General features: G+C 35.8%; 1 protein-coding gene and 1 pseudogene across 3 annotated transcripts in view; one reads left to right on the top strand and one right to left on the bottom strand.

The window, feature by feature from the left end:
* Positions 1–200: 200 nt before the first annotated feature.
* Plekhf2 (pleckstrin homology and FYVE domain containing 2) overlaps positions 201–27,908 on the top strand; it is a 79,772-nt gene continuing 52,064 nt past the window's right edge. The window contains exons 1-3 of one of the 3 annotated variants that reach the window (XM_005328669.4): positions 211–547; positions 7,603–7,678; positions 20,200–22,804. In XM_005328669.4, coding sequence (XP_005328726.1) covers positions 20,214–20,963 — 750 coding nt within the window. In that variant the 5' untranslated portion in view covers positions 211–547; positions 7,603–7,678; positions 20,200–20,213 and the 3' untranslated portion in view covers positions 20,964–22,804. Of the gene's footprint in view, positions 548–7,602; positions 7,679–20,199; positions 22,805–27,908 lie in introns of those variants that run through there. The other 2 variants (XM_005328670.4, XM_078016891.1) reach the window with 2 other exon arrangements.
* LOC110598473 (DNA-directed RNA polymerases I, II, and III subunit RPABC4 pseudogene) lies at positions 25,724–26,003 on the bottom strand (annotated as a pseudogene).

The raw sequence follows: 27,908 nt of genomic DNA, 5'->3' as shown, positions 1-27,908 counted from the left end.
TCCGTGAGAATTTCGTAGACAGTTGAATAGTCAAGCCAGGAAAGTCAGGTAAGGCGCCTCACAGCCCCAAACCTCTCCTCCTCACGCCTCACCGCGATAAAGCCAAGGAACCCACCTACCCTCCGTTTGCATCCCCGAGCTCACTGGGCGGGCGTGGCCTCCGCCAATAGCCCCGCCTCTCGAGCGCGTCGCGCAGCCGGGAGAGGCGGGGCAAGGGAACCGGGAAGAAAGGGCGGGGAACGTGCGGGTTGGGTGTGCTCGTGCCCGCGCGTTCGCCCTTGGCGTGTGGGCGGGGGCGCGCCGTGCCCGCGCATGGGAGAGGCCGGCCCAGGCGGCGGTAGTCGGGTTCGACTGGAGGGGCGGGGGAGTCACCTGCGAGCCGCCGCGCCGGCCGGCTGCCCGCCGCGTCCGGAACGCGCTGGCTGCGCGGGTCCGCAGGCCGCACACACCCAGAGAGGTCGGGCTTGGGAACTGGCAGAGTCCGCGCCCGGCGTCTGCGACGAGGAGTCGGACCTTCGCGCTACTGCCGTTGCCCGTGCTCGGCCGGGTAGGTGAAGCTGGGGTTGGTGGTCCGCGGGCTTCTGGCGGACTGGGAGTGGAGAAGCGAAACTTTCCGGGCGCTTCCTCCGCGGTCCCAGGGCCGTCCGCGGCGCCGGGAGGTGTCGTCGCGGGCGGCGACGGCGGCCGACGCCATGTTGGGGTCTAAGAAACGGGGCGCTCCCGGGCCGCTCCCCTCGCGCTGAGGCCGGCCCTCGGGCTGGACGCCGCCGCCGTCCCGCGGTGCCCGCCAGCGCCTTGGCGAGCCGCGCCCGCCCGCAGGACGCCGCCGCCGTGGGGGGCCGCCGGGAGGGTCCGGCGGGCGGACGCGGGAAGGGGCCCCGAGGTCCGGCGAGAAGTTGTGGGACGCCAGGACTAGGGTCCTAGACGTGGCCAGTGGAGTCTCAGGGCTCCAGCATTTTCCTTCCCCCCAAAGTTTTCAGGGTCTGGGCATCACGGTGCACGTTGTAACTTGAACAACGTATTTTGTAGGGAGTTTTGGGTGAAAAATGGCAACACAGAATTTGTTCGGATAGAAGCGATGGCTACTACGCTCTTTATTTGGAGTCTTTTAAAGCTTTATGGTCTTAGGCCGAATTTATTTTTCTTTAAAAAATGTTATTAAAGACCGAGAGCTCGCTGCTGATGTTGCTTGACCAGCTTTCTGTGCTCCTAGAACATTATAGCAATAACCTGTGTGGGTGCGCAGTGGAAATGAGGACTGTGAAGGTTACAGAGACCTAAGTCCTTCATAATTCGTGCACACAAAAAGTATCTTAGATCGATAAATGCCCTCTTTATAGTTTTATTGCTTTGCTGAGGAAACTCATTAAAGAAAGATTTTGACACAGTAAAGGCATGTGTTGTTCTTTTAAGAATAAATAATCTTGACATTTTGAAGTGTTCCATTCCCATTGGTTCTTTGAGGGTGCATTCCTTCCTATTTTGAGCATTTACCTTTTTCTCAACACTGGTAGCTCATGGGGTCCTCAGGTTAATTCAGTATTTACAGAGGCTTCTATTTTTAATCTCTTCAGGTCATGACAGCATTGAGAGGTGAATGGTATTAGGTTACTTTTTTGGAAGGCACATGTAATCGCCTCAAAAAAAAAAAAAGACAAAAACCAAAACTGGTACTGATTAAGGCATCAAAAGTAAAGATTCAGCATGAATTATTCCAGCAAATGAACATAAAATTTTTTTAAAATATAAAGACAGCTTTAAAATTCTGTTAAATGAATTGATAAACCCTGAACCATGTCTTGGAGAATTTCTCTTTTTACTCCTTAATAGGTAAAAATGTACTTTCTGCTTTGATTTTACTCCCAGTTTCCTTAGTTCTTAAAAATCTTCTTTTGCTTCATTGTCAAGTTAATGCCATTGTACATATTTATTGAGTAAACTTAATTTCTCAAATCTAGAAACTTAGCTGGTATTTAACTAAGGTCTTTTGATTCTCTTATAGTGATAGGATATATAACTCATTCCTGTCTGTCCATGGTGTTTGCTCTTATCACTGCTGTTTCTAATTTGAATTTAATTCTTAAGTACAAATACTTATTTCCTAGAGAGCTGTTAAAAGGGCTCTTGTCCTGAAGTTTTTCCTCTTAAAGATATTTAAACCTATACTTTTTGAAGGCTTTCTACTTTGCTCCCATCTACCTTCTCTACCCAGGAAATCAATTCACTTCTCCAATAGTATCCACCAGTATTGTATGGATCTGTAAGGGCTCCTCCTTGACAGCAGGCATCACATTGGATTTGATTTGCCTGCCCATTCTCAGCAAGCTGAGAATGTGGCAGCTGCTCAGGAAAGGTTTGAATGGATAACTCCACATGTTTGTTTCTTGTAAATATGCTTCATGAGTTTCTTATTAAATTTTAATTTCCATGGCTATAGTTGTTAAATCTCGGTGGTATTTTCCTTAGTAGATGCCATGGACACCATTAAATGCTCAGATTGTGTGCTCTCTCTCTTTTTTTTTTTTTTATGAGAATTTATTGTTGTGAAGATTCAGATTATAGTGGTAACTCAATGAATTTTGGCCTGGGGTACAGAACTTGAATGTTCATGAAATTTCCAAGAAGATAATAGACTGGAATGTAATCACTGATGAATGGAGAGATGCCATGGATCAATAAAAGGATTATAATCATGATTCTAAAAGGAGATTGACTTTTTTACACTTGATGAAAATTTGGTTAATGCCTCACATTTTGAAGGTCATGTTTATATAGACTGCTTAATAGAGCAAATTTTTGTTTTTTCAGAATTATCTTTGAATATTATATTAAAGTCCCCTTATTGGAAAACAAAAACATTACTTTTCTATTGATAAGTTTATCTTTGAGAACCAGGTTTGTGCATTAACTGCCTGCTACTTGCATGCTTATTTGAAAATAAATAAAATAAAATAAATAAAATACTTAATAGATATACTTTATGGTGCTAATTTAAGTTTCAGAACATCTCTAGGTTAAGGTTTTCTGTAATTCTGTAATGACTGTAGAATTTGGGGCTAATTTCCTGCCTCTACCCAATACAACTTTCTCCCCAGCAAATCTGTAAACCACAAGCTAGTGTGTACAATTTGAAGAAGTCCTGGGGAAGAGAGAAGGCATTCAAATAATTGGTCTGAGTGTAATAGAAAGCAAATTTCATATAGGTGTAATGGAAAAATCAAACAGTGCTTGCCCCTGTTGCTAGCTAGTTTATGACTCTTGAACAGATCACTTATCTAAGCTTCACTGGAGTCATTTATGAAATGGACGTAGAAATATTTGCCTACAGGGTTGTTTTGAAGATTCAGTGAGAGTTTATGGAAATGACTGGCACATGATAGTATTGTTTTAACAAGTAAACAGTAGCAGTCAATCACAGAATTTAAAATTTAAAAGGTTAGCAGTCTTTAGAAATAACTAGTTCAGTTGTCAACCTTGGCTGTGCGTCAGAATCACCTCAAGAGCTTCTTAAAAATCCTTATGTCTAAACTTCACCCCAAAATGAATAGGATTATGGATGTGGGGTCAGGCTTAAGTAGTTTTATGCCCCTTCCCCCTTTTTTTGGGGGGGCACTCGTGATTTTAATGTACAGATTGAGAATCTTGAATGAAATATAAAGGTTAAGTGTCAGCCAAGTTTCCTAATAGGCTAGAAAGAATATATTTGTAACTGAGAAAAAAGTGAAGTACATAGAAATTAGGTAACAGTTCTGGCCAGACTGTATATTTGGGACTAGGGTTCACTAACTTTCATGATTTTCACCTCCCCTCTGTATGAAAAATCCACACATATGACCCTGTTATTTCACCTTATTATTATTTGGCACTATTCAACCTGAAGTCTTCACCCTGTGGCCAAATGGTGATCCAAAGGCCAGCTTTCTCTTTCTCTTTTTCCATCATACCTGGGGAAGTAGTTTTTTTGTCCTCATTATCATTTTCAGGCCTTCACAGTGTTAACCTTTCTTTTTTCCATCTTGAACTCTTCAGTTATATTTGAACTTTGATCTTTGCTGAATATAACTGGTCAATTCTTTTTGTGTGTGTGTTGCGGGGGGGGGGGGTTGGGGATTGAACCCAGGGATGCTTAACCACTGAGCCAAATCCCTAGCCCTTTTTATATTTTATTTTGAGACAGAGTCTCACTAAGTTACTTATGACCTTGCTAAGTTGCTGGGGCTGGCTCTGAATTTGCAGTCCTCCTGCCTCAGCCTCTAGAGCCACAGGCATGCACCACTACACTGGACTGTTACTGGTCAGTTTTTAATTTGTAAATATCAATTTACTTTTTCTGCTGTGCCTCTGCCCCCTAACTCTCCAAAAGGTCATACTGTGGTGACTTTGTTTTCCTGTGACTTATGTGCTAATTGCTTTCTGATCCCATTCTCATCCTCAGATTGACTTTACTTGTTCTATTGCTGTTTCACTCTTCAGGCTGGGAACCCAGATCTTAAAACATGTTACTCTTGGTAGACAACCTTGCTTCCCTCTATGGTCATTTAAGATTTTATGGGACTGGGGATGTAGCTCCATGGTAGAATGCTTGCTTGCATGCTCAAGGCCCTGCATTTCTTCTCCAGTAACACACACCACATACACATGCATGCACACTCATGCACGCATACAAAATTATGATGTGAATTTTCTGTTTTCTTTTTTGCATCATCATCTTCATCTTTTTTTTTTTCCTTGACACTTTTGGAAGTGGAGCTACCTTTGTACTTGTTTTGTTTAAACAATAGTTGGGGGGAGTCAAAAACATTTTGTATTTATATTTTTATTAATTGTATATGTATTTGTATTTTACTTTTTATACTTGTATTTTTCTACATATTGTTCGCATTTTGTTCTTAGATTTAAGTTTTTTTTTTGTAGGCAGTATCAAAATATTATCAAAATATTGTCACTCTAGTGCTTAAAAGAGAGCCAGTATTAATTTTTCAGTGTGTATCTTTACAGTGTAATAAAAAATAAATAGGTTTATACTATATATGTTTTTTAAAAAGCTTTATTTAATAAAATGTCTTTTTTAAAATCAGTTTTCCACATTAAGTATTAATCTGTGTTCTTTCAAAAGCTGCCTGAAAATCCATGAGTATGCCATGTTTTATTTAATTAGTTTTCTGTTGTTGAGTATTTAGATTATTTTTGACTTTTTGTTATTATAAACAGAGCTACAGTGAATTTTTTTTTTTTTACAAACAGCTTTGTACAATGATTTAATTATTTTTTGTGTGTATTCTTGGTGGTAGATTATATAAACTTTTGAAAGCATTTATATTGCCAAGGTGGCAATTAGAAACGTGGTTTCAGTGTATTCTGTCCAGAATATGAATGCCTATTTTCCCCACATCTTAGAAAGGTGAATAATTTATGATTTTAATTTTATTTATTTTTTATTATGAAGGAGTCAGCTTTTTTTTTCTATTTAGGGATTATTGTTTTTTTATGTGAAATTGCCATTTGTGTCATTTTTCTCTTGGAGTTTTTCTTATGGATTTACAGGAGTCTTTTGTGTATTAAGAATGTTGACCCTTTGCCATCTTTTGCAAATATTTTTTAAACTTTTAATAGATTTTGCTTCCTATGTTGAAATTTAAAGTTTCATGTAGTAACAGGTTTTCATTTTTGATAGTTGACTTTTTCAAAATATGTTTAACTATTCCTTTGTGGCTAGAAAATTAGGTTTTGTTTTTTCACTATGACCTAGAGGAAAAACTTTTTATATGCAACACCCTCTCTTCCTTCTCCCTTAATTTAGTTCTCCAGGATAAATTTATAAGAATAAAAATTCCAGGATCACAGTCAAACTTTCTAAAATATTGCCATATATTGCCATTAGTCCTCAATCATTCCACATGTTCCATTGCTTATTGTGATCTTGTGTCAAGTTATTTAGTCTCTGAGAGTTGTGAAACATGTGAATGCGCATTGAAAAGATGCTGTGTTCTCTTGTCTGCCATTCTTGCTTTCCTTAACACTCTTGCTTTATAATCTAGGTGGTACCTCAAATTTTAGTCCTCTGCCCCTTCTGTCTTTCACATATTAGCCAGCATCTCTAGGTGGGTGACTACCAAATCTCTCTGTAGTCTTGGAATTCCCTCTTGTCCTGGCATCTCTGACAGATGGTCGTCTATTGTGTACCCTGAAGGACTTCAAGATAAATATGTCCCAAACTCATTTCTTCTCCCTCCTGAAACAAGGCTAGCATCTGCCCAGGGACTTATACTTAAACTCTTCAAGTTGAATTATACTCACTTGGTGTTCCTTAGTAATCTCTCTTCCTTTCATTCTTCCCTTTTTACTTCTGCTGCCAATTATTGTGGTTCAGGCTTTTATTACCTTTCATTCTCTCTTTGGAGACTATCATCATATTCTTCTGATTGGTTTCTTTGCTTTCTAACTTGCTTCCTTATATTCTCTCTAGCCCATTTTATGTACTACTTTTGTACATTGATTAGTATTTTCCTATTAAAAACTTTGTCTTCCATTGCCTATATATTAAAATCTAAACCCTTTAATCCAAAGTTTACTTTCTTTTGCAATTTGTTACCTCCCTATCTTATTAATATTCTCTTCTGCCACTGTAACTTCTCCTGGGCTTGTATCCTCCATCCTGAACTCTGATATTTCCATTTCTGAGAAATAGCTCACCCTGCTAAATTGTTTGGCCTACTATTGCTGTGAGACCCAGTTTGAATTTGTAGTCCCTTAAGATTTGTTCCTAGATGTTCTACCTCGTCAATATTACATCACAGCTCAACTCCAAATCAAGTCCTTTGGCCTTGGGACCTTCATTGTTCTTTTTAATTCAATTTAATTTTCTGTTAAATAGTTTTGGTTTGTTTTTCCTTTGCTGTTTACACTTTGAGTCTGCAGATTTGAGGTAATTGTATTCCTCAATTTATAGTATATTACAGGGGTACCAAATGCCTTTCTTCTTTTTATTTTTTTCCCTTGTCAGTTACTTCCGTCATTTTCTTTGCCATAGAAACACACCTGTATTTTATATATATGTATATTTGTATAAATTTAAGAATATAGCTGTCTTTCCACAGAGATTTTAGTTTTGAGTTGTTTTTCTTTCTCTTTTAATACAGTTTTGCACAGAGCAAGTGATCAGTACATGTTTGGCTATTTGGAATTCATTAAAAATTATTAATGCTTTTATTTGCTTCCATACTACTTAGACTGAATTCTGGAGATTGATTCTAGCTTTACTCATCCATATTCAGTTAGTCATTGTAATCCTGAATCTGACCTATCCTTTCTATTCTGTTGCAAGCTTCAGACTCTTCATCAACTTTCCTCCTTTTTTTTTTTTTTTTTCTCCATGCTAGGGATGCAGGTACATCCCTATCCCCTTTTATTATTTTTGGAACAGGGTTTTATTAAGCTTGTAGAGGCTGGCCTTGCACTTGGAATCCTCCTATCTCACTCTCCCAAGTTGCTGGGATTAAGGGCCAGTGCCACCATTCCCGGCTTCCCTCTAATTTTATAATACCTCTATACCTGGATCTTGCTTTTAATCTCTCCATTCTGTTTGTCTTTCATTGTTTCTAGTTACCTTAGGAAAATCCAGATCAAATCAGGCCACTCCTTCCTAAAGTGTAAGAAAGAAATCTCGGGAATCAACAAGGTATCTAGTCTTGCGTTTCTCTTTTCACACTAAGTAATTCCTTATGTCCTTTGCTACCTGTTTACCATGTGAGTTTTAAAATATTTTTATTTTATTTTTTTGCAGTCCTGGGGATTGAATCCAGGGCTTTAGGCAAGTTCCCTACCACTGAGTCACATCCCCAATGTGTGAGGGTTTTTTTTGTTTTTTGTTTTTTTTTGGGTTGGGGGGTACTGGGGATTGAACTCAGGGGCACTCAATCTTGAGCTACATCCCCATCCCTATTTTGTATTTTATGTAGAGACAGGATCTCGCTGAATTGCTTAGAGCTGAATTGCTGAGGCTGGCTTTAAACTCTTGGTCTTCCTACCTTTTCCTCCCACACCACCAGGATTATAGGCTTGTGCCACTGTATCTGGCCAACTTTTTAAAAACACATTTTTACTTCCAGAACTTTATGCTTTTGCTTAAGGTAAGTAAAGTACCCCCGCCTTTTTTTTTACTTTTGAAATTAATCTTTCAGATCTGCAAATGCTACTCTATGACTTGCCCTTAATCTTTTTTTTTGCTTCCTTACTACTTTGTTGATATTAATTAATTAATTAATTAATTATAGTACTTATCGTATTGTGCTGTGTATTAAACTTTGTGGTATATATCTTTTTCCACATTTTTTATTGATATTATAGTTGTACATAATGGTGGGATTTGTTGTTACATATTCATACATGCACACAGTATAAGAATATTATACGGACAACATCATTTTCAATATTTCCCTGCCCCCTTACCTCTTTTCCTTCTTCCCCTAGTCCCTTTCTTCTACTTTATTGATCTCCCTTTGATTTTCATGAGACACCCCCACCTTCTTTCCTTTTTCTATTTTAGCTTCTGTAGATGAGAGAAAACATGATGGTGATATATATCTTAATTCCCAGTGTCTGTTTATTCTTTTTTCTATTAAGCATAAAACCTCAAATGTCATGAGAAGATCACAACTATTTTGAATGATAACTGTTACTGGGACTATCCTGGGGAGGTCCCCCCAAAAGAGAGATGGACCTCAATTCAGGGTCCTTATCTCATTGCAAAAAAGGAATTTAAGGATGGGTCAAAGTGAAGCACAGATAGAATTAAGAGAAAGAAAAGGTAGATTATGGGCATTGGAGAGGAATATGCTGGCTACATTTTAGCTAGACACATATATATGTATAAGATCGATAATGCAGGGATGATCTGAGCAGGTGTTACTAGCACTCCATTGTGTTGATAACTGGACACGTTGACCATTAACCAGGATGGGGATCATTTTTTTTTCTTCTTTGTTTTTGATGTGTTTTGCTCCATGGATTTACTCAGTACAACATTTGTGTAGAGGTGGATAAGTTTTGATAATTGATTTAAATAGTGCTGTTTGTGATCTTTAAATCTGGATATTTAATTCATGAGAAAGTGGACTGTAAATCTTCACTTAAGTCATGGTCAGTCTTGTCTCACATGCCTCCTTTCTACCTGTCCTTATGTCCTCTGTCCTACCTCAATACTACAGAAATTTGTTAGGGATTTGAAGGGATTACCAATTCCACAGTAGTGTTTTAGTTGATTTTTACCAACATTTTTTTTCAAATGTTATACTGTGCCATCTTTGCAGCTGTTAGCACTGTACAACTGCCCCACATAAATACTTTTTGAAATGATGCAGTTTTTTTGTCTGAATTTCATTGGTGAAAATATGCACACATCATCATTTTTTATTTACTAACTAAACAGCTGTGCTTTTTGAAGAGCAAAGAAATCATTTAGATATATTATCATGAGATTAAGATTTAAAAAAAATAGATCTGCCCTCCCTTAATACTCAATAGCATTCATAATTAAATATTATAGTTAAGTAGATGATGATGTTTGCTGGTAAATTTAAAATCTGAATCTAGTGAAGCAGTTGATGTATAGGGTGTGGTTCCTGGTTTTTTTTTTTTTTTTTAATTTACAGATGTGGAAAATGAAGTTTGGTTTTCAGCAAACTCCAGATTGAGAAGCTGCTGTCACTTCTACCTGCCGGTTATATTCAGTGCTGAGTGTACATTGACTGTATACACAATCATTTTTTTTTTTAAATTTCAATATTTATTTTTCAGTGGACACAACATCTTTCTTTGTATGTGGTGCTGAGGATCGAACCCTGGCTGCACGCGTGCCAGGCGAGTGCACTAATGCCTGAGCCACATCCCCAGCCCTACACAATCATTTTTGTGGGTACTGTTGAAAATTCAAAGTTGTAGGAAATCATATTCTTTTCTCAGGAACTTCCACATCTGTTTGGAATAAGCAGGTGTTCAAATTGTTACAAAACATAATAAAGTGGTATAGGTAAAGCCACGTGAGGATTTGAAGATCAAATAGTATCTGGCTGTGAGGCTGTTAATCTAAAGTATGTCTTGATGTCTTGAGGAACTGTTGAGATTTCAGCAAATAGAGAAGAGCAAGAGATGGAAGACACACGAGCTTAGAAGTAGGGAAGATCTATTACTTAGAAGTAGGGACTATCCCAGAGAATATTCTGGCAATAATAGCCTATTTTGATTGTAATAAAGAAAATGTATAGAAAGAGGTAAAACTGTTAAGATAGACTATAATTGTAATTGGCCAGGACTTGACTGTGAAAGGCTTTGAACACCAGGTTAAGGATTTGGAGTTTAATTTTTCTGGTCTGGGTATTGATTTTTTTTTTTTTTTTTTTTTTTTTTTTTGTGGTCCTGGGGATTGAACCCAGAGCCTTGTGCATCTGAGGCAAGGACTCGTACCAACTGAGCTATATCCCCAGCCCAGGGGTATCTGATTTTTGAATAATTACCTGATTATAGTGATAAGGAATATTAATCCTAGCTGTATGCAGTGGTGTATGACTGTAATCCCAGTGACTCAGGAGGCTGCTACTAGAGGATTGTGAGTTAAAAACCAGCCTCAGTAGTGGCAAGGGGCTAAGCAACTCAGTGAGACCTTGTCTCTAAATAAAAAATACAAAATAGGGCTGGGGATGTGGCTCAGTTATTGTGTGCCCATGAGTTCAATTCCTGGTACCCCCCCCCCAAAAAAAAAGGAATATTAATGTTGTCTTCTGTGAAATGACTTAAATGTTAAAGACTTACGAGTCTTATTAGAATTTGAGGTTCACATTCTTCTTTTGTCCCCTCTCTCTCTGAACATCTTTGTTTGTTTGTTTGTTTAAACTCCCCAATATGGGTATTCTAGTTTTTCAAATTAATTTTCTAAATCCTCACCTGTGACTTAGTGACTTATTCTTACGTTTTCTCTTTCAAACTTAACCTGCTTGGAACTGCTTTTACTGACACCCTAAATTTGTCAGAGCTCTACTTTTTGCTTCCTTGTGGTATTTGAAGACTCATTTTGAATTTATTTTATATTTACTATCATTTGTTTAAATTTTTTTTCTCCTCTAAATTTGTTAATGTCATTCCCCAAATACATAATAAAGGTCTACGTAAGTGAAGTATTTCTGAGACTAGCAAGATATAATACAAATATCATGAATTTTTTTAAAAAAAGCTGGACAATTGTGAGTTTGAAGTCTGTTTGGGCAACTTAGACACTATCTCAAAAAAACTGGGGGGCTGGTGATGTAGCTCAATGATAAGGCACCCCTGGGCTCATTTCCCAGTACTGGAGAAAGGAAAAGAAAAGAAAAGAAAAAAATTAGCTGTGAAGTCAGAGAAAAATTGCTCAACTAGTTTAAGACTAAGTAACTTTTTTTGTAAAATGGATGTAATTTCTATTAACAAAATTCAGATTATTAAGGAAAGATAAAATGTGAATGTGCCTAGCATATATTGTGGTATTAAATAAATCTTAGGTTTTTCTTTTTTCCTTTCTTGGCTTGACTTTAAAATAAGTCAACTTTTCAATAATAGGCATATTTGGCACCCAGTAGAGGTTTTTAAACATAATTACAGCTTCACTGTGATTTAAAATTTTGGTTTCATTTTTTTCAGTTCAGCTTTAATAAGTTTAAGCATGAAATATAAAAGTTTGTTCCTTTCATTTCTTAACTAAGAAATGAACCTATATCCTCTATCACTACTGATTTCTTCAGTGCATCTGTGTAATTGGTTAGATACAGTAGCAGAAATCTCAGTGGAAAGAGAGAAACTGTCTCTTTTTGTTGATGAACTAAGTAAAATTTTACTGAAATTTCAAATTTAATTCCCTAGATTTTCAAATATTTCTTCTTTGCTTTATCCTAGTATTTTATGTAGACTTTTACCTAAAATTCCCTGATGATTATGCTGTTAGATTATAGAAATATTAAAAGTAAAAACTATCTTAGAGTTCCTTAAAAATGGTAGGAACTCCAAATATTTGTTGGTTTCATTTAGATGCATTGGAGAAGGAGTAGTTTGTTCTAATATTATCTAGTTGCCCAGGGAGAATACCTCTGATAGTTTGTTGTTGGTTTTTGGGGTTTGAGGAAGGTGGCTGCTTGGGGTCCAGCAAGCTGTACTACAGCTCTTTTTATTCCTCAGCACTTTTTTCCTTTTTTTTTATACATGACATAGAATGTATTTTAACATACATATATGGACTACAGTTTCCCTTTATTCTGGTTGTACATGATGTGGATTACATTGGTGGTGTATTCATATATGAACATACGAAAATAATATCTGATTCATTCTATTAATATTCCTACTCCCAATCCCCTTTCTTTTGTCTAATCCAAAGTACTTCTATTTTCTCCTCCCCCCAACCTCTTATTGTGAGTTAGCACATCCGAGAGGACAATCATCCTTTGGTTTTTTGGGATTGGCTTACTTTACTTATGATAGTCTTCAGTTCCATCCATTTACCAATAAATGCCATAATTTCATTCTTCTTTATGGATGAATAATATTCCATTGTATATATATAACCACATTTTCTTTATCCATTCATCTGTTGACGGATTCCATAGCTTAGCTATTGTGAATTGAGCTGCTATAAGTACTGAATGGTTGTGTCACTCTAGAGTGCTGATTTTAAGTCCTTTGGTTATAAACCTAGGAGTGGGATGACTAGGTCAAGTGATGATGATTTATTTGTTCCATTCCAATTTTTTTGAGGACTCTCTGTACGGCTTTCCATAGTGGTTGCACCAATTTGCAGTCCTACCAACAGTATATGAGTGAACCTTTCCCCTACATTCTTATATTCTTTTTTAAAAAATTTTTTTTTGTAGTTGTAGATGGATAACATGACTTTATTTTATTTATTTTTGTATGCGGTGTTAAGGATCGAACCCAGTGCCTTACACATGCTAGGCATGTTGTCTGCCACTGAGCCCCAGCCCTTTTTATATTTTTCTTTATTTTCCCCCCAACAAAATGAAAGTTAATTTTATTGGGATTTTACAAGATATTTTTCATAACCAAGTGTCTTTGAGAGTTTATTACACAGGGTACTGAAATATCAAAGAAGCTAAGATATTTATTTATTTATTAAAGTATTTATTCTAATTTTTTATATATGACGGCCGAATGCAACTCATTTCATATCATACATATAGAGCACAATTTTTCAAGTCACTGGTTTACACAAAGTATTTTCACACCATTTGTGTCTTCATATATGTACTTAGGGTAATGATGTCTAATTCATTCCACTGTCTTTCCTACTCCCATGACCCCTCTCTTCCCCTTCCACCCCTTTGCCCTATCTAAAGTTCCTCCATTCCTCCCATGCTCCCTCACCATCGCCATTATGAGTCAGCATTCTCATATCAAAGAAAACATTCGGCCTTTGGTTTTGGGGATTGGCTTACTTCACTTAGCATTATATTCTCCAACTCCATCCATTTACCTGCAAATGCCATGATTTTATTCTCTTTTAAGCAATATTCCATTGTGTATATATACCAGAGTTTCCCTATCCATTCCTCTACTGAAGGGCATCTGGGTTGATTCCACAATTTAGCTGTTGTGAATTGTGCTGCTGTAAACATTCATATGGCTATGTGGAATAGCTGGGTCAAATAGTAGTTCCTTTCCAAGGGATTTCCGTACTCCTTTCCAGATTGGGTGCACCAATTTGCCGTCCCATCAGCAATGTATGAGTATGCCTTCTCCCCCCCCCCCCCACATCTTCGCCAACACTGATGTTGTTTATATTCTTGATAGCTGCCATTCTGACTGGAGTGAGATGAAATCTTAAGAGTAGTTTTGATTTGCATTTCTCTAATTGCTAGAGATGTTGAACATTTTTTCATATATTTGTTGCTTGATTGTATATCCTCTTCTGAAAAGTGTCTGTTCAGTTCCTTGGCCCATTTATTGATTGGGTTATTTGTTTTTTTGGTGTTAACTTTTTTGAGTATTTATATATTCTGGAGATTAATGCTCTATCTGGGATGCAGGTGGCAAAGATGTTCTCCCATTCTGTAGGCTCTTTCTTCACGGTCTTGATTATTTCCTTTGCTGTGAAGAAGCTTTTTAGATTGAATCCATCTGATTTGTTGATTCTTGCTTTTACTTCTTGTGCTTTAGAAGTCTTGTTAAGGAAGTCAGTTCCTAAGCCAGCGTGATGTAGATTTGGGCCTACTTTTTCTTCTGTTAGGCGCAGGGTCTCAGGTCTAATCCTTAGGTACTTGATCCACTTTGAGTTGAGTTTTGTCCAAGGTGAGATATAGGGATTTAATTTCATTTTACTGCATATGGATTTGCAGTTTTATAAGCACCATTTGTTGAAGAAGCTATCTTTTCTCCACTGTAGTTTTTGGTGCCTTTGTCTAGTATGAGATAACTGTATTTATGTGGGTCTTCTCTTTGTCTTCTGTTATGTATTTTAGGAGAGGAAAAGTTTATTTAGGGGCTCATGGTTTCTGAGGTCTTCATCCACGGAAGGCTGGCTTCATTCCTTGGGGCTTGAGGTGAGGGTGAGCATCATGGCAGGAGAGTGTGGCAGAGGGAAGCAGTTCATATGATATTAGGAAACGGGGAGAGAGATAGTCCTCCACTTGCCAGATACAAATATGTACACCAAAGTCATTCCCCTGATTGCCACCTTCTCCAGCTGTACCTTACCACTTTAGTTACCACTCAAATCATCTCTATCAGGGGATTGATTCACCCAATTTCTCCTCTGAACCTTCTTGCACTGTCTCTCATATGAGTTTTGTGGGACACCTCACATTCAAACCATAACATGTGCCTTTGGTCTACATGTCTGTTTTGGTGCCAACACCGTGTCATTTTTTTAAGTTCTGGTATTGTGATGCCTCTTGCTTTACTTTTTTTTTTAAACTAAGGATTGCTTTGGCTATTCTAGATCTCTTTATATTTACAAACATCATTTGTTTTTATCTTTTAATTTTACTTCCCTGTTGGTCTTTCAAGTTTTCTGTTAATTATTAATTTAGCATTTTAAAATCTTGATTGATGGTAATCAAGACAATAAAAAATTTGATTAAAAGTTAATTTGTAGGCAAGTAAGGCTTGTAGTAAATCAGAAATATGGCTGGTTTACTATCAGAGACTCATTATTTTAAAGACAGAAGGGACTTTACAGATTATTTAAGGCTGCTTGCTATTGCTTCTGCTTTTTAAAAAAGAACAGTTAGGTAATTTGAAATCACTTATCTGGTATCTGAACTAAGATTAGAATGCAGGTCTTTTAGTTCATGGTTCATGGCTTTTTTCACTAAAATGTACAGTTGAAAACTGAAGCTCACTAATATCAGATATCAGGGATATGTATAAGAGTTAAATTAGATCTGAGTTTTTGTTTTAAACTCACCTGTAAGGATGAGATAAGAAGCATTGATTTATTTCAGTAGGAAGAACTAGGGCATAGACTGTGACAGTTGGATTTCTTCTCAATTGTAAATTGGATTCTTTGTCTATTTTTTAAAAAGAGCTTTTGTCTCTTCTAGTATTACATTTTTAACAGGTGGTAGGCACCCTAGCAAAGAATGTATTACTTTAAAAGCAAGAAGTTACCAAAAGAATAGGTAGGATGGACAATTTAAATGCAGTTCTTGTGTGCATTTGTTAAGGCAATAGCTTGAGACCTTTGAGTGCTTATTTTAAGTTGTTGTATAAAAAGGTGGCTTTATAAAAGTATGCTTTTGCTATAGCTCTTACATTTTAACTGAATTATTTGTTGGAAAAGAAGATATCAAAGTAAAAAATATAAGTCAAGAATATAATTTGGAAAACTTTAGAGTAGCTGAACATGAAAAGAAACAGAAATATAGTTTACCTGTCAACAGTATTAACTAATTAGAAAACAATGTGAAAATGAGATTAGATTCAAAGTGACAACAAAAATTATAAAATATCTGACAAACTACTTAAAAGAAAATGTAACCATGTAAGGAGAGAGACAGACAAGGAAGACAGAAAGAATTTTAAAAAGCAGTGTAACCACTTGTGAGGAGAAAATTAAAATTACTGAGCCATAAAAGAAATCTTGGAAAGAGACATTGCTCTGACTAGGAACATTAACAATTGTACAGATTATAGTCATCATGCTGCTGAATGGAAATTTTGTAAAAGGTAGCAAGACTTTTACACATTTGTGCCTTTTGACCTAGTAATTTTACTTCTTGGAATTTGACCTAAAGTCATCATTGGGGCGTTTTCTTGGCTCTCCCTATATTATCTGGTATTCAGTCTCAGTGAAAGTAGACAATAATCAAATTGGGCTACATTTTACTGTTCTTTTCTGCTTTCTCTTTCTGTGCCCCTTTATGAGTAAAATATGCAAAGGATGAGTGAAGTGTAGCTCAAGTATAGAGGGCTTGCCTAGCATGTATAATGCCCTGGGTTCTATCCCCAGCATCACAAACAAGCAAACAAACCAAACAAAATCCCTGAAGGACTCAGTTCTTTGCCAGGTCTAGTAATCCATCCATCCATCCATCCATCCATCCATTTATTTATTGGCTACACAACAGCAGTAGAAAGCATTACAATTCTTATTACACATATAGGGCACAATTTTTCATATCTCTGATATAAAGTATGTTCAAGCCAATTTATGCCTATATACATGTACTTTATTGCTTTTTTTGCATTACAATTCTTATTACACATATATACCACTATTTTTGTATCTCTGTATATAAAGTATGTTGACACCAAATTCAAGTCTTCATATCAGTAATCTTTATCTTCTGGTTCTTTTATAGAAATCTTTGAAAATTCTTACTGCTTGGAACACCTCAGTGTGATGGTGGTAAATTTGGATTTGAGCTTTGGAGGAAGAGAGAGGTCCTGTTTAGACTTTGAGCCAAAGGGTAGTGCCTTGATGTGGTTCACCAGAGAATGTTGCTTTGGGGGTATCTAGCAGCAACCAACATAAGAATGATATTTTGATTTCCCCTTTAATAATTTCCTGCACTCCCTATTCCTCTCTCAGCTTCCTCTACCTTCCCTTTCTTCCCTCCCTTCCTCCCATATTTGTGTAGATGGCAGAGTTTTTGTAATCTAGAGTTTTCTGTAGTTCATTGGTTTTCATATCAGACACATAGAGAAAATATTTCAAGACCAAGGATAATGGAAGGGGCTATATAAAGCCAAAGCCTTTGTGTTTTTAGGGTTTGTAGTGTGCAAAGATTAATAACTTTTCAGACTTCTTGTAGAATTGGTGGAGTTTTGAGGAACAATAAGTGTACCATAATATACTGTGGTAACAGCACATAAAAATGAGATTTGAGCCCTGTTTTGTTGTGACAGGCTTGGCCAAATTACTGAACTCCTTTATGGCTGTTTACTCATCCAGAAAATGGAGCTAATAGTGTGTATGTTATAAGGTTGTTAAGAGTAAGAAATATGGTAATGAATGCAAATTGCTCAGCACATGGCTTGAACTCTCAGTAAGTAGTTAATTCTATGCTAAGTTTTGCTTCTTACATTATTAAATCTCTGTGTCTTAGTTTCTCCTTCAGCTCACATTTTAGCCAATGTTATTAGATACTTCTTTGGAGAATCAAAAACTTCTTTAGTCATTTTATAAGAGTTTGAGACAAAATCAGATTATAGTATGTTTGAAAAGCATGATATAAATTTATAGTACTTTAATTCCAGTAGTAGCAGTAATAGGAAACCTGTTGGCATTATATGGGAACTCATTAATAACTGTATGTCCAAATGGATAGAATTCAGATAAGGATAAGTGGATACTTTAGTTCTTTAAAAGTGCCATCCTCTTTCCTGCCTTAGGGCTTTTACATTATTCTTTTTGCCCAGAATTTTCCACCCTGTGCCCATACTTTATGTTTGCCTATTTTACTAGGATGCCACTTTAGAAAGATCTTTCCTGACCATCTAGTCTGAGTGGCTTCCAGTTGATCTTTTAAAATTAATTTTTAAAAAATCATGGCAGTAATTATTACTTGATTCTAGATTTTGGGGTTTTTTCCCCTCTCCAATTAGAATGTAAACCTTGAAGAGCAGGGTCCTTGCCTGTATTGTTTACTGCACATAGATCAAATGCCTAAAAATCATTTGTTGAATGTTTGAATATGAAATGTGAAAGAATTGTTTATAGACATTACCTAGAAATAAATGACTATTGTTGATGGTGTGCTATATAGTTTTATAATTTTATTTTCTTTGTGTGCTTACATATTTATGAGTATCTCTGGTTGTGCTTTTATAGTCAAGATACCTTATAAATTGTATTTTATGTCTCTGAAATTGGGATGTCTTATAATCAGGTGTGTGCTGTGGTTTATTTGACAGTATTTTTAAAATCAGTGGCACATAAAATGAAGATGTCTTAAAATCTGTAGCATCTTAGATTTGATGATATATCATCAAATACACACATATGTTGGGAAAAAATGAAATTATGGTGTTCAACTCTTTTCCCCACCTGCATACCTTGAGAATTTCCCATCTGGCTATATTTCTATCTATCTTTTGTATCCTCCACATCGAGTGTGTGTGTGTGTGTGTGTGTGTATGTGTGTGTGTGAAATTAAGGATATATTATAAATTGTTAAACTACTTCCTCTTGATGAACATTTGTACCTTTCCCATTTTTTTTTTCCTGTTAAAGGCCTTGCATGTATCTTCATGCAGTCAGAATTTCTTTTGATGAGATACCTAGATTGGTTGGTACACATATTTTCTGTAGTTTATTAAATAATCTTAAGTTTATTAAATATTACATCTTAGGGAATTAAAAAAATTTAATCTTATAAGTGAAAAATATCTTAGTGTTTAATGTTATTTCTTTAATTATAAATGAAGTTGGGTGTCTCTATACTTTTTTTTTTGAGAGAGAGAGAGAATTTTTTTTAATATTTATTTTTTAGTTTTCGGCGGACACAACATCTTTGTATTAGGTTAGTAGGTTTGAAAAAGGACGCTTCTCCAAGACTTGAGTGAAATTAGTATTGGATCTGGATATCGAACCTGTGATCATTTAATAATATGGTTCTTTTGCACATTGCTTAATAGTGTTCTTGTTAACATTGTTTAGTACTTTTGTTATGTCAGACCATATCAGTTTCAAATATGGATATCAGATGGTCTCTGCCTTTTTAGGTTCCTTTGCACTCTATGGAGGAGACAGATTTCAGTTTTGGAAAAAGTGAAGCTAGAATATACATAGAATATGGTGAGCACAGAGGAGGAAGGTTTTCTGGTCTAGTCTGGGAGTTTAGGGAATTTGAGAATTTAAAGAAGTTTATCATCCTTTTTGGAGGAGGGATGATAAACTAAACAGACTTGAAGGATGAGTAAAAGTTATCTGGAGTAGTAACTAGTAAAGGGAAACAACAGTGAAATGGAATAAAATAGAGTTTTCTTCACAAATTTTGTGAGGTGAGGAGTGATGTGGGGAAGATAAGCAAGGTTCGATAATGAAGGGCCTTGAATACCACGTTAAGGATCTTATATTTTAAAGGCTAAAGGGAATCATTTTGAGCAACTGCATGGTCAGATTAGCATTTTAGAGATCACTGCCTAAAGATGGTTTAGAGGGTAAGTCGGAAAACAAGGAGACATGGTGGGAAACAGTCTGGTAATCCATGTGAGAGAATTAAGGCCTGAGCTCATAGTAATAGCTCACTGGGAAAATGGTAGTAATTTTTCTTTGTTTATGTATTATTTGGCCCTCTGTTGTTCAGAATCCCATTGAGAATAACTTTTATGAAACTGTGCTTATTATTTTGCAAAGATAATTTATATTGTTAATTGTCCAGTTCTCCACTCTCTGTTTATACTTTTATAGATATAAAGAAGTTTATACTTTTATAAATATTTAACTAATACAATTCTATATGGACATGTTTAGTGTTTTTGATAATTATAAAAACTGAGAGATGTAAAAAAAATAAATAAAATTTTAAAAAATTGAGAGATGTTAGCCCTTTTAGTATGCTTAATGATTACCTAGAAGGAAGGAATATTAGACTATTTTGCCTTTGTGAAAAACAATGATTTGTTAGATTAAATTTAGATTACATAACTTACTTATTTTCGGGAATTTATAATGTGTGTGCTGATTTATTTTTCTTCTTCTTTTTTTTTTCCCCAAAGGCTATTAGCAAAAGATGGTGGATCGCTTGGCAAACAGTGAAGCAAATACTAGACGTATAAGTATAGTGGAAAACTGTTTTGGAGCAGCTGGTCAACCCTTAACTATACCGGGACGAGTTCTTATTGGAGAAGGAGTATTGACTAAGTTGTGCAGAAAGAAGCCTAAAGCAAGGCAGTTTTTCTTGTTTAATGATATTCTTGTATATGGCAATATAGTCATTCAGAAGAAAAAATATAACAAACAACATATTATTCCCCTAGAAAATGTCACTATTGATTCCATCAAAGATGAGGGAGATTTAAGGAATGGATGGCTTATTAAGACACCAACTAAATCATTTGCAGTTTATGCTGCCACTGCCACTGAGAAATCAGAATGGATGAATCATATCAATAAATGTGTTACTGATTTACTCTCCAAAAGTGGGAAGACACCCAGTAATGAACATGCTGCTGTCTGGGTTCCTGACTCTGAGGCAACTGTATGTATGCGTTGTCAGAAAGCAAAATTTACACCTGTTAATCGTCGTCACCATTGCCGCAAATGTGGTTTTGTTGTTTGTGGGCCCTGCTCTGAAAAGAGATTTCTTCTTCCCAGCCAGTCCTCTAAGCCTGTGCGGATTTGTGACTTCTGCTATGACCTGCTTTCCACTGGGGACATGGCCACGTGCCAACCTACTAGATCAGACTCTTACAGTCAGTCATTGAAGTCTCCATTAAATGATGTATCGGATGATGATGATGATGATGATAGCAGTGACTAAACACACATTTTGAAATATTTAATTGGATCTGAGAAAATCATCTTTGGGGGAAATGCAAAATTCTGAGCTCTCCATTTACTCTAGCCATGAATTTGCCTGAGAAACTTTTAACCTATGTGCCTCAATATAGTTTATAGAAAATAGGTACCCCCTGCCTTCTCTCTTCCCCACACTCTTCTACAGGGATGGACTGTTGTGAATATATCAGATAAAGTTTGGGTTTCTTATTCTTGTTCATTTCTAGATTATTTTCTTGGAAAGTTGGGAAAAGATGTTTATTTAACAGATCATGTATTATATTGTTGTTTTTACTTTTGTTGTATGGAAAAACTAAAAGCACAGAATGTTTGGAACAGGAGTATAGCTGATTAATAAAGTTGTTAGTCTTTTTTAAAACCATCCTATCTAATGGTTAAGACACCAGTGACAAAAACACATGGTTTGGAAATACTTCGCTTTTTTTGTATACCAAGTGGTGCCTTATGGTAGTAGCACTGTTACATAATACATTAGTCCCTACTTTCTTTTTGGTTTGTTTAAAAAATACACTGGTGCTCTTTGGGGTGATAAAATGAATGTTTATGAATGCTTGTTATTAGCAGTACTTCCTATTTGACAACTACAAATAACTAAATTTGGAGTTATCTCCATTCTATATGAATAAATATTTTTTCCATAAAATAGTTGTGGTTATATTTTTATGTTTTATAGGCACCAAATTACGATTGTCAGATATATATTTTAAATTAATACTAGGTTGCCATTCTTAGGGATTTGGTTTAAATAATGTAGAAATGTTATATCACATTTGCTTCTTCTTTTAGTAAGATATAGTTTAAGATTCATCTGCTTTGACATTATTTCTAGAACAAAAAACCCTTGAAAATAAACAGTCTCTTAAAACAAAAAAATTCCATGAAAGCACAGATCCACTTAGGCTTGAAGATTTGGAAGATGATAACAGTGATTTAATACATAAGAATGATCAAGATAGACCACTCTTAAGTTTGACTAGACTTTATATTTATAGAAGTATTGTCTATTTCAGTATGAATTTGAATTTACAAAGTGTTATATTTTATAAATTTTTGTAAAGCCCAACACAACTTATATTTTTGTAAAACAATTGTGTGTTTCTGAAATCATTTTGCAGTTTATGGAAATAGAGTAGCAATTGATATTTCTAAATTGTGAACTTTAAGTCTCGATTGCTTTTGGGAAGTGGTAGTTTTTCACTCTTTGCTTTTGAGGCAGCCATGAAGTTGAAAATATATTTATCATATAAAACTTGATGCATTTTGCACTACTTTCCATTTTTATGCTGCAAATAACTATAGTCTTTTAAATATGGGAAATTGGCAGTCTAGAGTTTAAGTTTTAAATTAAAAAAAATCTTTTAAATCTGGATATCCTTCAAATGTTGTCAGAGGTTTGGTTCAGTAACTTGAATGGAGGTTTCTTTGGTATCTTACTGTTTGTTAAGGCACTAATTTTACTTTACTGTTAAATTTTGAAAGCATCTGAGACAAACAGGTTTCCCTGTAGGAAATGTGAAAGAAAAGCACAACAGAACAAGGATTTTTTGGTTTTGTTTTTGAGTTTTTTATTTTTTTTACTTTTTGGTTAGTTTTTAGTATCCGATGGATTTTTGTTTCTATGCAATATATGCATATAATCAATCAACACATCTGAAAAGGACCTTAAAAACCTGAGAAATGTTAATGGAGACTTGCTGGTACATAGGAGCCTAGCTAATTCAGGAACCAAGGGGAAGTGTTCTGAGATAATATTTGCATTGTAAACCTCTCTTGACTGTTTTTACAATAAACATTTTACAACTTCTTGTTTTCTGTGTATTATGACTTGAAGATTTTTCTCCTTTGCTAAATTAATAAAGATGTTAATATTTTGTCTCATTATTCAACAGTTGTGAGTGCCTACTCTTGTTAAACATTGTGTTAGACCCTAGGGGTAGAGCAGTAAACACAAATTCCCTGCATTTCATGAACTTTGCATGCAAATAGAATCTAGAATGTATTTTCCTTCAGAATTTTTTAATTTTTAAGGCTCTTATAAATCTTAGTTTATATAAGCCTGAAATGATTTTGTGTTGACTTTTTCATTCTGTGTCTCTTTTTTTAAAAGTATGTTTTTAGTTATAGATGGACACAATACCTTTATTTTATTTTTATGTGGTGCTGAGGATCAAACCCAGTGCCTTCCACATCCGAGACGATCACGCTACCACTGAGCTACAACCGTAGCCCTCATTCTGTGCCTCTTGAGTGAAATTTACTTACTTGGGCTGGGGATATAGCTCAGATGGTAGAGTGCTTTGCCTTTCATGCACAAAGCCCTGGGTTCAAATCCCAACCCCACCAAAAAAAAAAAAAAACTGCACAGTATATTAACCAAATTTATAACTTAATGTAAAGGAGGGTAAGATTTTATATAGATGTACCAGAAAAATATTAAATATACCTTAATATGGACATTTCATGCTTTAGTCAGATGCGCAAAATGGCCACGGTTAAAGTTATATGTTATCATGTTTATGTAAAAATTATCTTACATAGTATTTAATTATAATTCCTCTTATACTAATTTTGTTCTTAAAGGTAACTTTGAAACAGTACAGTAGCAATTATTTATCGTCATAGCCATGCCTACTAGATTGCCATATATTTTATAAGTAAAATTTAATAGTTTAGGATAAAAATACCTACAATGGTGTTATGTTTATTTGTCTTTTTTTTAAGACATTTATTCAGCATCATGATCAGACTAACACTTAGCAATGGGTGGGGAAAAAAAGTCTACATTAAAATCTTTGTTGGAATACTTTATACTTTCCACAGAACAGAAACTAAGATGACCTGTTATACTTTTTGTCCATACACACGAGTACTGTCTAAATCATTTCTTCTTTGTTGCAGCTAGGCCCTGCTACCACTGTGCTTAGATAAGTTCACAAATCTGTAGCTGTAGCTTCCCTGTCACTTCTCTGGCTCTCCTGTCCTGCTAAGCTGTTTCCTGGCAGTAGTAAAACCTTCTACCGCTGTCATAGCTCCTGCTATTGCTGGAACCACCATAGCCACCTTGGGTTTGTGATTCAGCAAACTATTGGCCTCTAACACCAAGGAGTCCAGAGATTCTGCCTCCAAAGTTTCCACCCTTGGTGGGTCCAAAATTTGATGACTCATTGTTGTAATTGTCAAAATAATTAAATGAGCTTCCACCACCTCCAAAATTGGTTCCATCATTATCAAATCCATTGTAGCCCTTCCACCACCTCCAAAATTGGTTCCATCATTATCAAATCCATTGTAGCCATCCCCACTGCCACCAAAACCAACACAACCACTCAAGTTTTCTCTAAGACCCAAACTGCCATTTCTACACCTCTACAACCATCAAAATTAATATTTTGTCTCATTATTCAACAGTTGAATAAAACCATCAAAATGGCTAAATTAAGCACTAGCCATCTCTTGCTTTGACAGGGCTTTCATCACTTCAGTTGTGGCCATTCACACTATGGTATTTCTGAGTGACAATCTTATCCACAGTAATGGTCATCAAAAGTTACAAAAGCAAAGGCCCTCGTTTTTTCACTGCCTCAGTCAGTCGTTGTTTCAGTAACTTCAGTTTTCTCAAACTGTTCATAATAATCTCATGTGATGTTCTTCAGTGACTTCTTTAATGCCTCCAACAAAGGTCTTTTTCACAGTTAAGTATGCCCATGGTCTTTGAAAATCTTCTCTTGGGACAGCTTTTTGGTTCCACATCTGTTTCATGTATCTTGTGTGGTGCTGCACTCATGGCTGTGTCCACTTCCTCCAAAGTGGCTTAAGTGACAAACCCAAAGCTCCTGGAGCACTTGATGTTTGGGTCTCTCATTACCACACAGTCGTAGTGTTTCCGATTACTCAAAATAGCATCTCAGACTCTCATCAATTGTTTCAAAGCTCAGCCCTTTGATGAACAGCTTCTGCAGATGTTCAGGTGCTCTGGGGACTCTGATTTAGAGATGATGGTAGTAGGAAGACTAACAATGCTTTCTTGGCATCCATTGGCAAAACGCAACCTCATCTTTTTCCACTGTCTCACTGTTCATGAAGTATAAGTCACATGTGCTTCATTTTGAAGTGGGAACAAAACAAGTTCACAGTTTGCCCCATAGCTTTTACACTGGCTCTTTCCCCTATTCCAGTGTTGCTCCTTCTAATCTCTCAGTCTTCGACTCAAGTAACTATTCCACCTTGACTAATTTTCTATACAGAACTTATTTCAGAAGGGTAGGCATGCATATGACCCTGTATATGTGAAGAAGCAACTTGTTTTTGCACATTCTCAGCTATTCCTTTATGTATCTATTCATTTCTGATTTTACCTACTAGTTTTGAATTTTTTATTTTTATATCTTTATACTGAGAGCAAGTAGACTAGTTTAATCTGTACCAAATAATGCTAGAGAGTTTACCAACAGTTCACAACATATAATTGAGGTTTCCAAGGAACTTATTTCATCAGAATTTTACAGGACTCTAGAAACCTGCATTTCTAACAAGCGTTTGATTAAAAGTATGATTTGGGGAAGCAATTTTAATTTTCATTTTGTGTCTGATTACATAATACAATAAAATTAAATTAAGTCATTTAATTAAACGAGTCTTTACACAAATTATTGATACCTAAACACAATTTGATTTGGAAAATGAAGTAAAATGAAATCATACAGTTGTATTCATAAGATAAGTGTGCTAAATGAAAAACTGTATAATAATGAGAAACATTCAATGGTCAAATCCAGGTACAAAGGAAGACACTTCTCTGAATTCCCATGTTTCATTGAGCATCAAAAGCCACCAATCTTTTGGTTCTTTTCTTGTACATTATTTTGTATCCACATTCTCTGCATCTGATTGGATCCCTGGATTTTATTTCATTTTCTGTGTGACATTCTCCACAGATATATATCATTGGCTGCTGCTTTGGGGGTTGAACATCCTTCTGAGTGTTCATTCCTACACAGCACGCAGACTTTCCTATTGATCATTTATAAAAAGCCTTTTTTCCAAGTCTGTTTTAGATTCACTTACTGTTATGAAGCACCTGTTAAGTCAGGTCTTACAATATTTGCTGTGGTTTATCCACCAAAACTCATGTTGAGGCTTGATCCTCCCAGTGTGGTAGCTTGGGAAGTTGGCCATTTCTTCCTGGGTTACTATCCATAGCATTCCCATAAATATCTTAAAAATTACTTTGTACTTGGCATCTATATAATTGAAAATTTTTACAACCATGTTCAGTTGTGCATATTTAATGGAAAATGTGTTCTGATAAAATCATTGGTTGGTGATTGTCATTGTGTGAACATCACAGAGTGTATGTATGCAAGCTAAGGAAACTACAGCAGCCCTAGGTGACATAATCTTCATTCATCAAAATGATGTTAGGTGGCACATGACTGATCCACATAACAAATTTTAGCACTAGAAAGCATAATTATAAAACAACTTACAGTAAGTATCTCTCTTTGTATGTATTTTCTCTTATATTCCATGGTAGTTGTCTAATACAGACAACAGTAGAATCACTTGAGTTTGATAATCCGATTATTCTACCAAGAATTGAAAGAGTAGGTGATAGATAACACCATCTTATTATCTTCATCATCCAAATGTTATAGTAAATGATTCACACTAGTTAAAAGGAATAGCCGTAAAGTTTTTGATGTTAATATCTAACAGTTTAAAGGTAATAGTATCACTCTAATCAGTGTGTTTACATTCGTGAGAGTTTAATGTTTGGAGAAAATATATGTTTTACTAATTTTTAACAGATTTGATGAGTAATTTTAAACAGCTTTATTAAGATACAGTCCATCTTCCATACACAATTCACTCACTTAAGGTGTTCAATTCAGAGGAGTTTGTATGTTCACTAAAACCAGTATCACTACCTGTTTCCAGAACATCTTTATCACCCCAAACCATTAGCTATCACTCCTCATTCTTTCCCCAACCCCCTGGCCCCTAGTCAACCACTTTCTCTGTGGATTTGCCTTTTCTGAACATTTCACAAATAAAGTCACTAATAGCTAATGATGTGAAGGATACTTTTATTCTGCTTTTTTTTTTTGTCATTTTTGGAGAAAAGCCTATTCATATCTATTCATATTCGTTTGCCCATTTTTAAATTAGGGTTTAAAATTATTCCAATTTAAGTTTCTTATATATTCTGATTACAAGACCATTAACAGACACATAATTTGCAAATATTTTATCCCATTCTATGGTCATCTTTTCCCTTTATTGATTGAATTGTTTGAAGCGCAAAATTTGATGAATTTAAATTTCTTTTGTCACGCATGCTTTTGTGTTATATCTCGAAATCCCATTGCCTGATTCTCGAGCACAAATATTATTCCTGTTTTCTTCTTGACTCTGATGAGTATTTTTGATTATTGATGTATAGAATTTATTTTTTCCATGTTTTTTAAATTGGTGTGTTATACATAATGGTGGGATTTATTGTTACATGCACACAATATAACAGTATAATTTTGCCAATATCATTCCCAATATTTCCCCTTTCCCTCCCCTCCTACTTCCTCCTGTTCCTTTTCCTCTACTGATGTCCCTTTGATAGTCATAATATCCACCCTCATAATACACCATTCTCTTCCTTTTTTCCTTTCTAACTTCCTCATGTGAGAGAAAACATACAACTCTTGACTGGAGTTGGACTTATTTCACTTAATGTTCTCAAGTTCCATCCATTTTCCTGCAAGTAACATAATTTCATTTTTCTTTATGACTGAATAAAACTAAATACACACCCCATTTTCTTTATCCATTCATCCATTGATGGACACTAGGCTTGTTCCATAGTTTGGCTGTTGTGAATTGTGCTGCTATAATGGGTCTGCATAGATCACTG

The sequence above is a fragment of the Ictidomys tridecemlineatus genome, chromosome 7, assembly GCF_052094955.1.
Source record: "Ictidomys tridecemlineatus isolate mIctTri1 chromosome 7, mIctTri1.hap1, whole genome shotgun sequence".
NCBI classification, from domain to species: domain Eukaryota; kingdom Metazoa; phylum Chordata; class Mammalia; order Rodentia; family Sciuridae; genus Ictidomys; species Ictidomys tridecemlineatus.
The sequence above is the reverse complement of the archived record's forward strand: the minus strand, read 5'-3'. Positions and strand labels throughout refer to the sequence as shown.